This window comes from Pimephales promelas, chromosome 6 (assembly GCF_988280905.1).
Source record: "Pimephales promelas chromosome 6, fPimPro1.hap1.1, whole genome shotgun sequence".
In the NCBI taxonomy this organism is placed as follows: domain Eukaryota; kingdom Metazoa; phylum Chordata; class Actinopteri; order Cypriniformes; family Leuciscidae; genus Pimephales; species Pimephales promelas.
The window spans coordinates 8,466,385-8,485,212 of NC_142774.1; the positions used below are offsets into that span (position 1 = coordinate 8,466,385).

The 18,828-nt window shown below is 34.5% G+C and overlaps 1 protein-coding gene across 7 annotated transcripts in view; it reads right to left on the reverse strand.

Moving 5' to 3' along the window:
• sorcs1 (sortilin-related VPS10 domain containing receptor 1) overlaps window positions 1-18,828 on the reverse strand; it is a 242,033-nt gene that overhangs the window by 38,370 nt on the left and 184,835 nt on the right. For all 7 annotated transcript variants that reach the window (XR_016168816.1, XR_016168815.1, XM_089132050.1 and 4 more), the window contains 7 exons: window positions 18,009-18,167; window positions 14,489-14,562; window positions 9,038-9,102; window positions 8,068-8,186; window positions 6,051-6,140; window positions 3,310-3,489; window positions 1,262-1,408 (listed from right to left, as the gene is read on the reverse strand). Coding sequence is in view for 5 of the 7 variants with exons in the window: in XM_089132050.1 (XP_088988176.1) it covers window positions 1,262-1,408; window positions 3,310-3,489; window positions 6,051-6,140; window positions 8,068-8,186; window positions 9,038-9,102; window positions 14,489-14,562; window positions 18,009-18,167 (834 nt within the window). In the remaining 2 variants the exon portion in view is untranslated. The remainder of the gene's footprint in view (window positions 1-1,261; window positions 1,409-3,309; window positions 3,490-6,050; window positions 6,141-8,067; window positions 8,187-9,037; window positions 9,103-14,488; window positions 14,563-18,008; window positions 18,168-18,828) is intronic.

The following is an 18,828-nucleotide window of genomic DNA, read 5'->3' on the forward strand; positions in this document are numbered from 1 at the left end:
TATAAGTCTGGAAATGCCAATGGTAAGCACATGTTGCAAGGGTTGTTTAGCGGTTTATTAAAACTTTGACATTTTCTAACAAATAGCTCTGTAATGGATGGTGAAGGCATGGGCACAAGCGGGACCATTAATTAGTTGAGTTTATCAAAGGGTAATTATTTTTGTTTGCTTTTTGGGGGGGTTGTGGATGGCATTCACAGGGGATGGATAACATCACCACGGAATGAAATATGTCTTGTCATTTGCAATGACAAGCAGCACTCATTACGTAGACCTATTCCAAATGCCCATATCCACAGGAATAAACATTGCTAACTTCTTTAATGTGATGAAGATATTGTGCAAAATATGATCAATTATGACCATATCTAGCTGAGTGTTTCTTCAACAAAACTTTTGGCTCTGTATAGACATTTAGAAAATCAATTATTTTAGGACACATTTTTCAAACTCTTACTACACTGTAAAACATTATACGGTCAATAAAACTCCTCTGCGTTTGCTAAATGTTTGGGTTGCTCTCTGGGAACAAAATGTGTGAGCCTCTTTCAGAGGCTAACATTTTATCAATACAATTAAACAACATTTCCACACCTTTTACATAATTTGACAAAACTGGAGCTTAATTGGAGATGACACACGATAAAATATTCTGTTCACAAGTGCTATTTATCTTGATTTGTCTGCTTTCCCCCCACATCTCATATTTCAAGTATGCTCCATGATTGACACTGTCAATGGTTACAAAATACAATAATCCCAAAAATAAAAATAAAATAATTAGGGCCAGAATTCTTAGATGTGATGTGAAACGATTTGAATTTGTCTAATAAATGATTTTCACATAACTATTGAAATGGGGTTATTTTTAAACTCCTTAATTGTTCATATCATCATAGTTATACAAATGATGAATCTTTTATGATTGATTTTCATAATTTAAGATTGAAAGTCTAGAACAAAGAGGCAATGAAACAAGCAGCATTTGAAAAGATATATAAATAATGAAGGTGATGTGATAAAAAAAAAAATCAAGATTTAATGTGATATTTATAAAACAAAAGAAAAAAAATAAATCTGTTTTAATTAGAATCAACCCAAAGTTCCAGCAGTTACAGAAACACCCAGCCTTTTTTAATGTTTCAAAAGATAAAATCTGATAAGTTGGGTGTTGGAAAGAGCAATGACCTCATTAAGCTCATCTATGAGTGTAAAATGTGGACAAATCTCTTGCTTTCTGTTTTCCCACACTTCCACTCACCAGTATGCAATGGATACGGTTCCCTCTGAGATCAGCTGAGGGAGCCTGCAGGAGCCTCCAGTCCCGGCCTTTATTATAGGTTATATGTGTCTTCACCTCATTATTTATCTTCTTGTTGGCCAGGAACATGCCTTTTATCCCTGCCACCTAGGGATGGGAACAAGAAAGATAATGAGGAAGAGATGCACCACTAATAATCATATCCGTAAATTTACACCATTTCAATAGTTCCACCTATAGGTAAAGAAGCCTATGATGCTTTTATTACTTAGTATCCCTGCGGGGCACTAAACCCAGCCAAGAGAACTTCTAAAAAGCGCTGTTCCTTGTAAAATATATCAACTGGAGTGGAATGAGTGTATGTAAGTGAATGAGAAGGTAATCCATGTCCATCCTAAAGAGAAGTGACATCTCTTCAGGGCCAGGAAGCACTAGAAAGGAGAAGAGGCAGCCCGGGATGGGACTCGGAGGACACTCTCTATTCAATAATTGACGAATATTTCAATCTCGTCGACGGCTGAGATTTTAGCATATGTTACATGGAGGTGGCGACCTCAATCAAGTCACCGGACTCTTCAGCCTATCCAAGGGCCAAATGTGATTTTATGGAGGTTGCTATCATCAACAGTTTAATTATTTGATCAGGAGATAGTTTGACACCAGCTGGCCTCTGTTGCAATGCGCCGTTCCATCTAGAGGTGCAGAGACCTGATGGCGTATTCTTCAAAGAGACGAGCGGTCTTCACCCAAACCCTAATCACTGGCTTCACTCCTATCAGACCCAATTGCAGAACTATAAAACATTGTGAACTTAAGAACACTCCAAAGCCCTATATGCTTTCAAACTGCAAGATATCATGTAAAATATAAGTATTTGCAAAGACACTGAGGAGAGTTTGAAAAAAAAAAAAAAAAGTCAAGCAAGAGTAGATTTAGATTTAGAAAATGTCTGTTGCCAAATCCATTTAGTTGTTTGTAGTCTGGACAAAACAAAAACTTAATGAATAGTTACAAAAAAATAAAGCCAAACCCAAATGTGGTTTGAAATCGGAGTAAAATTGGATGCTTAGAAATGTGTTTTACATATATATATATATATATATACACACACACACATATACAGTATATATATATATGAAGAGTTCAGATGCAAAAGCCTCTAAATGCCATTTGAAATTTTCTTCTTTAATGATGATTTTTATCAAACTTGTATATTTAAGTTCAGTAATTTCACTTAAATAACAATTAATAGGTAATTATCATTGCCATTTAAGTGAAATCACTGAACTTAAATATACAAGCTTGATAAAAATGATCATTCTAGAAGAAAATTTCAAATGGCACTTAGAGGCTTTTGCATCTGAACTCTTCATATATAGAAGCTGGAACATAATATGCATATTAGTACTATCAATAAAAAAAAAATGTATATATATATATATATATATATATATATATATACAGTATATATATAGAAGCTGGAACATAAACACATATGAATATTAGTTCTGTTAATCAATAAAAATTATATATATATATATATATATATATATATATATATATATATATATATATATATATATAAACTGGAACATAAATGCATATGCATATTAGTACGGTCAATCAATTAGAATAAAAGTTTTTCTGTAATTAAGTTTTTCTGATCAAGAGCAGCCAGTCATTTTCGGTTTCATTTGTTCTTTGATTAACTTTAACAAGAGTTTAATATGGCACTTTAATGTGGTACAACATATGTTATGAAATGATCACGTTTAGATCCATATAGACAGCATACTGCTTTATTTCAAGGTTCCTAACTGCTCCTCGTTTAGATAATTTACAGATAATTATGTCAATGCCTAAATTAATTAGCGCTGCTATTAAATCAATTAGCACTACAAATCAATTAGCATTAATTACTGTATCCAATTTACTCATGCTTTTTATATCCAGGGAAATTTGAACACAAATCAGTAATATTGAATCAGCATACATCTGTGCAGTGTGGAAACCAACCAAAATAACACCGTTCTGTTTTAGAGAGGTACCTCGTATAGATCTATCATGACATTTCCCTCTGGACCCATACTGCTCATGACGTTCTCCAAAGCCAGTGTGTAGTAAATGCCTCCGGACTCTGACACATACAGGTTGTAAGTGTCATTCTGGTTCCACTCTTGAACCGCCGCCACGACCCGGTTCTCATCTGTACTGATCACATGCAGATCCTGGGGGGAGAAGGAAAAGACGTTTCGTAAGACAGATATCAGTGGTTTATTGGACGAAAGAATGTTTGGCCTTTGCTGCAATTCAAATATTGAAATAGATATCAATAAAAAAAGTTAATAAATCTGACATGGAACGTTTTTAATAGACGAAGGTTGTGGATCACATTCGGCGCAGTGTAGCTGCATCACTTCAGTTTTGGACACTAATTTGGCTAACACTTTAGAATAATGGTCAGAAAGTAATGATGACTACATAGACACTTTAGCTACTACTATAAACCAATATGAAAACAAGCTTAACTAATCAGTAAGCAACATCAAATTTATGACTAAGATCCTTTTTAGGTAATCAATAATTATTTTTTTATTTTTTATTGAATATGTATCAACTAACAAGCATGTATAAAGCACAGAACACATAGAACTCTGACATGTTATATCAAGTATATATAAAGCTTCACATATATATAAAAAAAAATAATAATAAATAAATAAAAGACATACACAGAGGAAACCTTATGCATCAGTGGTATTGAAAATATCATCATAATATTTCAAGAATCTGTCACTTTTCTTGTTTTTAATCAATTTTAGAAATTTCAGAAATGTATCAATTTCGATTAAGAAATGTGGAAAAGTAGGCTGCGATTTAGAGAATTTTTGCTTGTGAATAAAATTTTTCCCCCAAAAAAAAAAAAAAAATAACAATGTAACTAATTGAAGTACTAGCTTCATCTTCTTTATAGTAACAAATTATGGTAATCAATAATTACTGAATGAGATTAGCCTCATTAATTATCTCATTCAACTATGAAAAATTATTAAGTATTATAAATTAATTACATATCACAACATTGACATGTTTCTGACTATGGACGTCACGGTGAGGAATTTTTCACAACGGTATATAAACTTGCGACAACACCTCTATTATGCTATCAATATGCTGGGTATTGAATTTGCTTTTGAATCTGTGTTCACTTTTTACGAACTATAGTGATGCACCGATGTGAAAATTGTTGCCGATACCGATAACCGATATTAATATTGCTGTTATGTCCGATACCGATATTTACCGATGCATAGCGACACATAGCGAAACACATAGCGAGGATTAGGGCTGCACAATATTGGTAAAAAAACCAAATGACATTGCGATTTAAAAACAATTTTGTGATTATGTGCTTATCCAGGCAGTTTAGGACATCGCACAAGATTTGTCTCAAGAAATCTGCACCACTACTTTTATGAATTCGCGATCATGCGTGCATTTGTGGATTTTGTGTATTCTTGGCTTGCAGATATTACTACAGGTTCTGTGGTGAAAACACCGTTATTCACGCTTGTACTACAGAACATCACATTTTGCGGTGTCATTCCGTCTAAAATGCCGACCATTTTCTGGACCAACCAAGCATTTGGTTAATGGCGAAATATGGCCTGTTTGGCTATCCATACTCTTGTGATTTAGTGTGTAGGTGTGGATTTCTTGAGCGCTTTTGTTGTTATCATTGACGCTCAGAATCAGTTGTGCACCAAATCAGTCAGTCATCTCTCTTTACTCGTCACTTGATAAGTGAAATCTTTTTTTTTCTCGAAAATTTATTACACTCTAAAAAACGCTGGGTTATTTTAACCCAATTTTGGGTAAAATATGGACAAACCCAGCCATTGGGTTACATTTTTAAATGACATTTTTTACCCACTGGCTGGGTTTGTCCATATTTTACCCAAAATTGGGTTAAAACAACCCAGCATTTTTTAGAGTGGTTTCAGCTGTGTCAGAATTGCTGATATCTCTATGTTTCCCAATGAAGACTGAGCAACTCTCAGAGCAGCTCTGCCTTTTTCATCTTCAGAAAGGAAATGTAGTCCTCCAAAGTTCATTTTAATGCTCAAAACATCAAAACACCTTTACCTTTCTTATTTACATTCATCAAAGGAGAATGACTTTAACCTTTAATGTGATTTTTGCCTCTAATCAAGTTAGATTGACTATGAATGTTATTGCCGGGATGGCAGGGGACAGCTGGAGTGCATTGGTGGTTTCACCCCACTGAGCTGAATCCGATTAATAATCAGTATCAGACCCAACTCTCACCTGCCTTGTTTTGCTCAAAGCTCGCGCGAACGGCAAATATTCTTATTAGCCTTAAATTGAGCTTGTCAGTTGGGCAAATGCAACAAAACCACATGCTGGCAGTTTGCGAAATTCATCTACCCCAGACCGCGCAAGGGTTGCTGGGTGTGTGCTTTAAGGAGCGCCGAGAGCTTGATTGAATAAAACATGTTTAATTGTCATGTGAGTGCAGCAGATTTTAAGCTTTGAATAATAACACAACATCCTGAGAGGCGAGGGACCGAGGTAGCATCTGCGTCCCTGAATTCACTCGCTCAGAAGTAAAAGCCTGCCAGATGCTAGGGAAAGAAAAAAAAATCACATTTTGTAAAGGTTTGAAGTTTCAAAGGCTAACATCGAGGGACATGATGATCAGGGTCTGAAATAGCAATGTTTGTTTACTCCGACTTCGTGTCGAGCAAGTGTGAATGAGCTACCCTACCTTTGGAAGGGTGTATTTGGGAAGCTTCATGGGTGTAAACACATCTCGCCTGGATGACACATAGTAGATTGGCCGACCACCGGTCGACACCTTGGGTAATGGCGGGATCACAAACAGACAGGACAAAGACAGGTTAGAAAGAAGTAACGTTTCGAGTGGTCACATATTAGGGCTGGCTATCGGCGATATGTTTGCCACAGTTCAATCAAGAAGATTTGATCTAATTACATGATTAGATGAGTTGAAACTGTGCCAACTGCATGACATTGTTTTTTGTTTTTGGAGGATTAGTTTCTATTTTTGCTTCAATGTCCTGCAATGACCATAAACAATGTTTACACCTAGTATTACGATTAAGTGCTATTGGGATTAAGTGCTTAAAACAGCAATATTTAAAGGTAGCTAAAATTTTATGCATCAACATTGCATTCATCCAGATGGCAGCGAAGGGCCGTCAATCAAGCACCAAAGAAAAAAAAAACAGTGAAAACTAGCCCGTTCTCATCCCAAGACGTCATCTAACTGACACTTTTGACCATACGTCAACATCCGATGTTTTAGGGTACCCTTTAATGTCGGTTAGATGACGCTATCTAATCCTAACCCTACCCCAGACCTAAACCTAGCAGCGTCATCTGAATAATTCAAGGTAAAACGTCAGTTAGATGATGCCCTAGGATCGTCATCTAACTGACGTTAAAGGGTACCCTAAAACGTCGGATGTTGAAAATATCACATTTATGCTTCAATTAAAAGGTGAGGATGTAGGTAAACATTGTTGAATAATTGAATAAGTGTAATTGAACTGTGGGAAACGCACAAATTTTGATATATAAATATCAATGCAATATGTTGAATGTTAATATGAACATGATCTGTCACGGAATAAAAAAATAATCAAGATAATTGCGTCTTTTTGTGACTCAATTCTGACTTTTTATCTCTCAATTGCGAGTTTATATTTCACAATTCAGACTTTATAACTTGCAATTGCTAGAAAAATGTTCAATTAACTAATTTATATCTCAAAATTCTGACTTTATTTCTCACGTTTTTCTTTCAATTGGGAATACACTGTAAAAAAAAGTTGCTGTTTTAAATTTTTGTGCAATTAACTTGGATGTTTAAGTCATTGCAACTTAAAATTCTTTAAACTGACTTAAATTAGTTGAATCTTGTATAACATAAAAAAAGGTTGACTTATTTTGATGAGATAAAGCAATGTAAAAACATGTTGTCATAGGGTATTTAATATTTTACAATGTATTTAACTAGCAATTCTGACTTGTTCTCAGAATTGGAAGTATACTACTAGTAAAAAAAATCTGAATTGTGAGATATGCCAAACCGATCTCATGGGAATTCGTACGAATTTTACGAGGTGGCTAATTCGTAACAATTCGTACGACCTCACTCTAAGAATTAGTACGATTTTGCTAAATCGTACATATTTTACGAATTATCCAATTCGTATGAATTCGTACAATTGACCTACCCCTGACGCCGCCCCTAAACATAACCGTCACGTGGGTTTAGACAAATCGTACAAATTCGTACGAGTGAGTTCGTATGAATTAGTACGAATTAGCTACTTTTGAATCACTCGTACGAATTGGTCGTGAGATAGCGTAGAATATGCACTTGCAATTGCGGAAAAAAAGTCAGAATTGTGAGATAAAATGCCACCTATTTTATTTTTTATTTTTTTATTCTGTGGAGTAAACATGCTTCCATACATTATGCACGCAAACAGCATGCATTCAACTTCATTATATTATCTAGTACCACTGTAAAAAAATATTTATATTGTTGGTTTAACTTAAAAAAGTAAGTAACCTGGTTGCCTCAAAATTTTAAGTTGATTGAATTGGAAAAAGTGTGTTAATACAATGAAGGAGATTGAATTAATCATCAGAAACTCAAAATGATAAGATATCTCGACTAAATAAATTATTTAAGTTGATTTGACAAAAAAAAAATGTTATGATAACAGTAGTCTCCTCTATACATTACTCACCTGGACAAACACATACTCATCTTGGACCACCAGGGAGTTGGGGTCAATGTATCCAGGAAAAGGTTTGCCCTTGTTGGCATCTGTGCAGTTCTGAAGTTTGCATGTGACATACAGGGCCTCTGCAACAGGACAAATGGCAGAAAGAGATAAAGGTATACCAACCCGATCTCACGGGAATCCGTACGAATTTTACGAGGTGGCTAATTCGTAACAATTCGTACGACCTCACTTGTACGAATTAGTACGATTTTGCTAAATCGTACATATTTTATGAATTATCCAATTCATATGAATTCGTACGAATGACCTACCCCTGGCCCCGCCCCTAAACATAACCGTCACGTGGGTTTAGACAAATCGTACGAATTCTTAAGAGTGAGGTCGTATGAATTAGTACGAATTATCCACTTTTGAATCACTCGTACGAATTTGTATGAATTGGTCGTGAGATAGCGTAGCGATAGCCATAAACCAGGTGATAGGACACTATATGAGAGGATGTTATTTTGTTTAAAAGCAGAGGCTGCTCTTTCTCTTAAAATATTGCATGTTCAGACATTTAAAACAAATGATTCGCTGTGCCATGACAACTTTGTGAAAATGGTTAAAAATGCAGCGGTGGCTGGCAAATTTTTTTTTTCCTTGCTGGCGGGAAAAGAGCCATCTAACCTCAAACCATCTAAAAACCTCACCCAACTTGACTGACTGTATTTTAAGGGACCATATCCAGTAAAACTGACAAACGTAACTACTCGTTCTGTCAGTCTATCGACAGGAATAGAGGTTCAGACAAACTCAATTTGAGCAGCATGTTTATTACGGATGACAGATACGGACAGATCGATTTGCTGGTGAAGAAATGTCCATTTTGCATTTTGACGCGTAGCCTATTTTGAACCCTCTAAGTGTTGCCTTGTGCCGTGTTTGAATTATAGCTTCTTGAAATATAATCAAAGCACATCCGACTTACGTGTTTCTGAGATGGTGGTCTCAAGGTGAATCAGGCCCGGCTCTTTATCAAGGCCCAGTTTAGACCTAGAGAGCCCAAAGGAAATAAAAAACAGTTTTTAAAAAATGGGCTTTGAAAAAAAAAAACAAATCCTTTATGTTTTCATTTAATAACAAAATAAGGTCAAAATAAGGGCTGTGGATTTTTTTTTTTTTTTTTTGTGCTGGCTAACAGATCTGTGTTTGCCACCCAAAGGAGTAATATGGGTTTAAAGTGCAAGTACCATAAGAACACCCTGTCCTGCTAAGCTCCCATTTCCATCTCCATCTTTCTGTGCGCTCTCTGACAGAAGCGAGAGGCATATCCCGACATCATTAAAAGAAAGCCCTTCTCATTTGCTTCCCAAGAACACCCACAGGCAGCGCACATCTCTCTCGCGCTCTTTTTAGTGTTGAAAAAAAAAATCATTGTTGCATGAAATATTTATTCGAGACTGAAAAATCAGAGAAAACTGCTCCAGTGAGAAAGGTACAAAGGTGGAAGCAGACTAGCTCAAGACTTCATCATGACACTTATTGGAAGTATTGACGCTTTCACCAATATAGCATCCCTTGGCATGTACTGGGATCACCCTTGATATTTTAAAGACAGAGCAGAAAAAGTTATATTGCGTTTTCTCACGTAATTTCGGCTCAAGTTTGATCGGCAATCTATTAAGATGCAGAGTGAAGGTTCACCCTGAATGGGTTTATATGCAAAAATTATAAATAATGTGAGCGGTCTGTACAGATCCCATTTATTGTGCAGCTACTCGGATGGATAGATGCACAGATATGAAATATTGATTGGAGCTTAAAGGGATACTTCACCTCTTGGAAGATGAATGTGTATAAAATGGGTCATTTATGTAGAAGAAATGTGAAATGATGTTTGAATTTGGAGCTTTCTAGTCTGAGAAAAGCCAGAAAATGTATTTTTGGCTTATGTGGATGAAAGACAACAACTCCCAGAATGCACTTGCTTCGCTGCCCTAGGAGGCCACACCTACCAGTAACAGAGCACAGAAGTTAAACAACAAGTCTAGACTACTAATGAGTCTCCGTGATGAGTCTGCCCGAAAAAAAAAAAAAGAAAAAAGAAAAGCTGTGCATGTAAACAATGAATGGCGACTGCACAAAGCAAAAGCTGAATCCCGGACATGTCTGGGAAAAAGAGGATGGTAACCCCTACTACACTTCAGAAAAAAAAGTACGAAAGCTGTCACATACCTTTTCAAAAGGTTAACTTTTGTCCATTTTAGGTCCTTAGATGTACATTTTATGTCCTAATATGTACATTTTAGGTGCTAATATGTACATTGTAGGTGTTAATATGTACATTTTATGTCCTAATATGTACATTTTAGGTGCTAATATGTACATTATAAGTGCTATGTACATTTTATGTGCTAATATGTCCATTTTAGGTCCTAATATTTACATTTTAGATGCTAATATGTACATTTTAGGTGTTAATGTGTACATTTTGTATTAATATGTCCATTTTAGGTCCTAATATGTACATTTTAGATGCTAATAAGTCCATTTTAGGTGTTAATATGTCCATTTTAGGTCCTAATATGTACATTTGATGTGCTAATATGTACATTTTAGGTGTTAATATGCACATTTTAGGTGTTAATATATACATTCTAGGTGCTAATATGTACATTTTAAGTGCTATTATGTACCATTAAGGTACAAAAGTGTACCTTTTGAAAAGGTATAGCCCCAGTGACAGCTTTTGTACCTTTTTTTCTGAGCTTTCTCCACAGAACAAGAGCCTGCTAGCTTAGCTTCCAAAAAAAGATGGCTGACACTATGTGTACTGTCTGTGAGTGAGATCCCACCCTATATGGGCGGGTTGAGAACATGCAGGACAGCCCCTAATATAGCCTATGGCCAAAAAATCCTCCGACTGATTTTTTCCAGACAAAAAATACATAAATCTCTAGTCTCAGGGGGATGTGAGGGTGGAAAGCATGGTAATTCGAGAATACTACAGGTTTCCTACTAATACAACAAACTGAACACAATCCATCACTAAGTTAAGCTGTCTTCACTAAAAAATGCATTTCAGGTTGCTAGATGGTGCGATCGACTAATCAGAATGGAATGTTCCTCCAGTGCCCGCCCATTTTTTATCAACCTTGGTTCCGAATGTTTTGTTTTTTGTTTAGGGGCTACATTAAAATTTCCCATAGGAATTTTGAAAATGTCTTTTAAAAGAGCTACAAGCAATGAACCAAAAAAACACTTACGAGGTGAATCACAACAGCAACAAAAAAAAAATATTGGAAAATGGGACAATAAAGGCAAAATGCACAAGACTGTGTACTTCACTTTCATGAGGGAAATAACTATAATCCCATGTAGCACTCAATAAAAAAAAAATCAATATTATGCATACAAATATGAAGTATTTTGAGACCAAAGTGAAACTGACTCTCTGTCATTCGCAGTGCTTCATAAGAGTGGATCGGTGCTAAATGGTTGTTTTGGTGCAATTTATTTGTCATAATTCTATAATTGGTGGAGATTTCTCTGCAGAATCATGGTTAATGTAGTTTTCAGCAGGAATTCAGCTGTTGAGCATGTTTTTTTTTTTTTTTAAAAAAATACAAAGCTTACAGCATTGTTTCACAACCTCAGCTCACAGTAGGTCTGTTTTTAAAGGTTTAGGAGTTATCCTTCAAAATCAGTCCCCCTACGGAGAAAATGAATGGGATGTTTACTTCCACAACCAAATGCTGTCCCCTAAAAAGGCACAGACATGGCATTGCATCATGCTGTTTTAAATACATTGCCGTTCTTTTCAATGCAAACACGCTCCCTTTATATTTAATTCAGGCTTAATATAGTGTTTATTTAGAATTGTGTCTCATGTGATTCTCGTCCAAGGTTGTTCAGGTACCTTCAGTTAAATTCGTTTACCTTACAACCTTGCGTACTCAATAGAATGGCTCATTTTCAAATATCTACTACAAGGAACTGCCAGGAAAGGCTTCGATTTGAGATCAATAGTGAAGGTGAACGTAAAGGAGTTCCTGACCTGTTCAATTCCACCAAGACTCTAAATCTATGCGGGCATTAAGCCGCATCAGATCTAAGTTCCTTTTGAAGCGCTGACAAATACAAAAGTCCATTTCATCCATTCAAAGCTCCATTCCTTCAATCATCTCATATTCTGGCTGTGACCACGGTGGTGTCTCTCATCAAAAGGGACGATCTAATTTCACATAGTCAATAGCTACCCATTTGTAGGGTTATGTATCTCATCTCACTTCAGATAATAAGACTCTATATGTGAGAGTTCATTGAGGGGAACTTGTGTGAGGGTAGATCATTACCGGACTAAAAATAACGGTACTGCAGGCTGACTCTCTGATGTCTTCGCTCTGTTCCACTTTGACTGTGCTTATGCAAAAATTCGACACAAGAAATGTCCTCAAAAAACAAAACCCTGCTGTTTAATGACTAGATCTGAATTTGTATGCCACATGGCAGGTAAAAGACAGTAATTGATAAAAATAAATCAATGTATCAATAAGTGATTGATTTGATATGAAAAAAATCAATACTTTTTTAAATTGAATTTACCCATTTGACACATTTTTATGCACACACACACACACACACACACAAACACACACATTTTGTTATAAAAATTTAAGGATTTATGTATGTTTTTTTTATTTATTTACTAATTTGACACATTTAAGCATACATGTACACAAAAAAAAAATTTATAAAAAAATTAAGGATTTATGTATGTTTTTTTATTGAATTTACCCATTTGACACATTTTTATGCGTACACGCGCGCACAAAAATTAAGGATTTATGTATGTTTTATTTTATTTTATTTACCCATTTGACATGTTTAAGCATATATGCACACACACACACACACACGCACACACACACACACACACGCACACACAATCACTCATTTATAAAAATGAAGGATTTATGTATGTTTTTTTATTAAATTTACTCATTTGACACATTTTTATGCACACACGCACACACATTTTGTTATAAAAAATGAAGGATTTATGTATGTTTTTTTTAATTAAATTTACTCATTTGACACATTTTTATGCACACACGCACACACATTTTGTTATAAAAAATGAAGGATTTATGTATGTTTTTTTAACTGAATCTACCCATTTGACACATTTGTATGCATATACACACACAAACATATAAAAATGAATGATTTATGTTGGTTTTTTTTGCCCATTTGACACATTTTTTTTTTCTTATAAAAAATTTAGCATTTAATTCATGTTTTTAAAAATTGAACTTTTTATGCAAACTAAATGTTTTATGCAAACACACACACACACACACACACACACACACACACACACACGCACACACACACACACACACGCACACACACACACACACACACACACACACACACACACACACACACAAGTTCTAAATGGGGCCATTCCATAGATGTAATGTTTTTTATACTGTACAAACTGTATATTATCTCCCCTTACTTAAAAACCTTACTGAATTTTTTACATTTAAAAAAAAAACACCTTTAAATTTGTATACCAAAAATGAGGTAAATGTCCCTAAAGATAGGTTTTTGGAGATTTTGGTCACTTCTGGGTACAAATTTGTCCCACACACACAAATATTATGTCTTTTTGGTCTCAATTTATCAGTAGTTAGCAAAAGTAGAAAAAAATGGCTACGACGTTTAATACATGCGTGATATGGAAATATATTTATATTGTCAACTCTGCAAGATTCAAATCTCTATAAGATTAATTCAATAGATGAAAATTGGTTCATTTATTCACTCAAAGTGAACGCCAGATGCTGTGAAAATATTTGATATGACTTTATCTTGGAATCTCATTCCTTTGTACATGATTTAATTTAATGTATTTATCTATGTATTTTTCACTTCTAGACACTTTTCTGTCCCTGTACTCAAGATTTAGTGGAGATTATATTTATATTATTAAATAAACCTGTCTAAAAGAACAAAAAATAAACAATTGATCCATGCCCCATTTTCAGTTCATTCCAGCTTGTCCACTTGAGACCAGAGATAAACACAAAATCGAATCACATTTAGAATTTATTTCTCAACCGGTGTCTTTAATCACCACAGTCTAGACATCTATTAGCCACCCTGATCAAGTTGAATAAGCTTTCTTAATGACTAAATCATTTGCAACATTGCAAATGCAGAATCTGACTGAGTAACGAGGTCTAATGACAACATTCAGAACTTCTAAAGTTTGGACGTAAACCTTGAGATGGAACACAGTGGGGAAGATCACATCAGGGTTGAACAACAATCCGTGTTCTTTGGTTTATTCTTCCATCAGCCACAGAATGCAGGAGTTCAAATGATTGATGTTCCACATGCAGCAGAAGGAATCACACAGAGAGCTTACCAGTAGAATCGATTGGGCGCCACCCGCTCGTGAACAAGCTGCCATCGACGGCCAAACTCAACAGAGCTGTAGAGCTGAGGACCAAATAATGTGTTAGCAAAGGTATTTGTATGAACATTTCTGTAAAAACTTAACGTGATTTTAACGGTAAAAGACGGTAAATAACTGTGATAGATCAAACGGTATATTTCATGTAATTTTACTGTAAAAAACCCCCCCAAAAACATTAAATGTACAGTTTTTAAAGTGAAAATGAACAACTCGTTTAATTTACAGTGAAAAAACGTGAATTGACATTCCCACAATTCCCTGCGTGACACTTCGCATTTGATGTCTTTTTTGTTGAAATAACTTGTTTCTTCATTTGCTAGTCTTTTTCTAATCAGTTATGTACACATGGGTTTTATGTGACCGTTAAATTAATGTTTATTGCCTTTTTAAAATGTCATGTTTGTTACCATGATGTGTTTAATATTTGTGTAAATTACACTGCAGCTTCTGTATAATAATACTGTATAATACGTGTCTTGAGGAAGAACTGCATTTTGAGCTTCCATATATCATGTGACTCTCATCACTTCTGTGATTGTTGGTTGTCAGTGTATAACAATGGTACAAAACAGTATTGATACTTCAATTGGTTGATAATTTAACATTATATCAGATAATGAAATGTAAATTTAAGTCTGTAAAACCTTGTTACTGTAAAGTCTTGCTACCGTATTTTATGCGGTAAAGTTCTGGCAACCACAACTGCCGGTATTTTACCGTAAATTGAACACATTTTTTTTTTTTTACACAGTGTAGAATATTCTGGAATCTCCACACACTACACAGAATGGAAGTGTGATGCTGATTTCTACCGATTTTGACATTAGCGTGTTGCTAAGCTAATGGCACGATAATCTAATATATATATCGAAATACATAAATATTGGTTGAAAATTTGTATCAATCCTTTTTCATGAATGAGATACTATCAATATACACTATTTTTCAATACTTTGGGGTTTAGTATTTTATTCATTAATTTTTTAAAGAAATTAATCCTTTTATTCAGCAGAGATGCATTAAAATGCTCAAAGGTAATAGTTAAAGATATTTAAATGGCTAAACTTTTGAAATATTAATTGTAAAATATGTCAAATCAGTGCTGTTCTTTTGAACTTTCTATTCATCAAATAATCTTAGAAAAAAGTGTCATGGTTTCAAAAAAAAAATAAATTAAAAAGTATATATATATACACATCTCAAACGATTAATTGCGATTAATCGCATCCAAAATAAAAGTTTATACATAATATATGTGCACTGTGTATAATTATATATATATATATATATATATATATATATATATATATATATATATATATATATATTTATGTAATATAAATTAAACATACATCTACATACAGTATATATATATATATACATACCGTATATATATATATATATATACAGTATATATATATATATATATATATATATATATATATATATACCCACATATATTATGCAAACACAAACTTTTATTTTGGATGCGATTAATCGTTTGACAGCCCAGCCCTATACTGTGTGTATATATATATATATATATATATATATATATATATACGCACAACTGTTTTGAACATTTGTAATAATAATAATAAATAATAATAATAAGACCTTTGTGTATTGAAAATTTGTGTATTGCTTAAAAAAGTGTATTCACAATCTGCTTTACTTTTCCAATAATATTTTTTTTTCACAGATTGTTGCAATGCATTATGGAATTATCTTCTCCGGGTACAATGTGATGCTGCCTTAAAATAGATCCAAATCAAGTTTTCTTATAAGGCATGCAGCATAATTAAGTTGTCAACTTTTTTGGAACAAAATTCGCAACAAGAATGCACCACAGATGTCTTAAAATACTGCCTATGTAGGCAGCTAACTAGGTTTTCAAATTAAGCAAGTTGAAATTATGAATTTTTTTTTATAAAATACAGAATAACATAATTAAAAAATGGTAAAATTAGTATAATTACACTGGAAAACTGGCAACCAGAACATATCTGAAATTCACTAAATGAGGCATACAAATTACTCACACACACATATATCTATCTATCTCAGTAAGAAACGTCCTATTTATGTGCAATGAAAAATCATACAATATAAATGGCAAATACAAATATCAAATGTCACACTGGTACTTACAGCACTTTGGTTATGTGCCATTTGTTAAAGTGTTGAGCAAATATTTTCCCGAGGTGTGAAACGTATACCTGCCTTGCACAAAGCAGCATATTTATGCCAAATTTTGCAAGACAGTTCTAAAACAGTGAGCGGTTCCAATGCAGCACTTGCTTTTGCATTAGCTAGAAACTGTAATATCACAATCTTGTATCCAATATAACAACCTGACTGTGGGTGGATAGAGCTTGGTCAAATTTAGACACGCAAACGAGATCAAACTGAACCAAAACAGACAGAAACCATGAGAAAACAACAGCTTAAACTAGCCTTAACTGGTCTTAGCTGGTTTGCTTTTCACTGAAATGTGTTCACCAATGAAGGCTACTGAGCTTTTCATTCATTTTCTCTCTCGTGTTTACTGTTATAATGAAATAAACCTCAGGAACTTTGCCAATGACACTAGGTTTAACTCTGTAAACACTAAAGCATTTATTTGTGGCATAGATTTTGATAGGGTTTAATTAGGGCCTAAGCACCAATGGCGCGAGGAACCTCTTGGGATTGCTCTGTTTATTATTAGTGATTTTTGTGCCGTTTCTTAGCTTTTAACCATGGCTAGTCATGTACATTGTGCAAACAGTCAACTATTAGCCTTGAATTGGCTGATAATTCTTTTTGATTGTGTTCATTTAATTGTAATTCATTCGAAGTGACTATCCTTCAAGGGAGAAGTCAATGTTGATTTGTCAAAGTCTAACACCATCGCTCGAGACTCGAAACTACCGTATCATCAATGTTATTTGATTATACCACTGTGAACAGTTATTTGTCTGAATTAAAATGATTCATCAGTTGCATCCAAAAAATAAAACAAATCTTGAACAGTTAAACCCTTTTACTATATGATTAAATATGATGTTTAAACAATCTTTTCAGAGGAGTAAAAATTTTTCATAATTTATTAGCCCTAAACCATGAGCTCGAAAGCATATAATTAATGGTAATTCCTTGCGACTGGGGATCCATAAATTGTCTTAATTGCCAACTTTAAGCTCACTGAAATTGTCTCTTTAAGACGTATTTTCTCTCACATTGATAATTGCCCTTTGAGGAAATATTTCTTTCCCAAATATAGATCGGCATCCATTTTTTTTTTCATTACTATAATGTCTTGCTTCAGTTTGTGCGTTGAATGTTTATCAAGTAAATACTATAAATGTGGTTCTGTTGTCTTTCATGAATTTGGTTATATATTTAGCAATAAAACGGCTATCCCTCATAATTAGATCCTGTTTGCCATATTTTTTCCGGAAATTATTTAGCTGGAATGATTGTGCACCTTCTGGTCGTGGCCATAAGCAAGGATCCAGTCCTCCTGCTCAGGATGGAACAACAGGCTGAGGATGTAGAAGTTGAGACGGTATTTTTGATAGGTGGCGCCTTCATCTGAGCTGATGAGCAAACTGCTCTCCACCTCTGGATCTGTCAGCAACATGATCTGAAAGATAGACAAGAGGTTCTTAGTCTCCTTTACTGTCCCCCAGGGACCAAATGTCTCAGCTAGTGGACGTGATGAGCTCCACCTGTCTACAAACAGACATTGTTGAATGGTGAGAGATGGCAATAACAAGAAACATATTGTGTTTAACTAAAACAAAATATAAAAACAGTCACAAATTACAGTTACGCAATATTTTACATCTACAATATAGTATTTACAAAACGGTAATTTCCAGTCTTTGATTCTGATTTGTCAATAGCTGCGTTTTATTTATGATAAAACGCAGCTACTGTAGGGAAAAGGATGACTAAATAGCATTTACTCTAAAAAATGCAAAGTGTCCACATTTTTCCTGCCATCAATTCCAGCACAAGTCCTTATTCTCCCTGAAAACAGCATGAACAACACAAACCAAACTCTGCCCCAACTACGGTGCTTGAGGGCAGGGAAAATTAGAAGTTGTGAGGGGCCAATGAAGATATAAGCTGCATTATGCAAATTTGTTGATTTGTCAAATTTGTTGGTGAGACGGGTAGAACTGCAATTACTGACGACTCGTTTCAGACAGTTCAGAATCGATGCTTTGACCGGCGCGAATCAATGCTTTCTTTTGGGAGAAAGTAACTTTACTTGCCATGAACTTTGATCTGTAAAACTT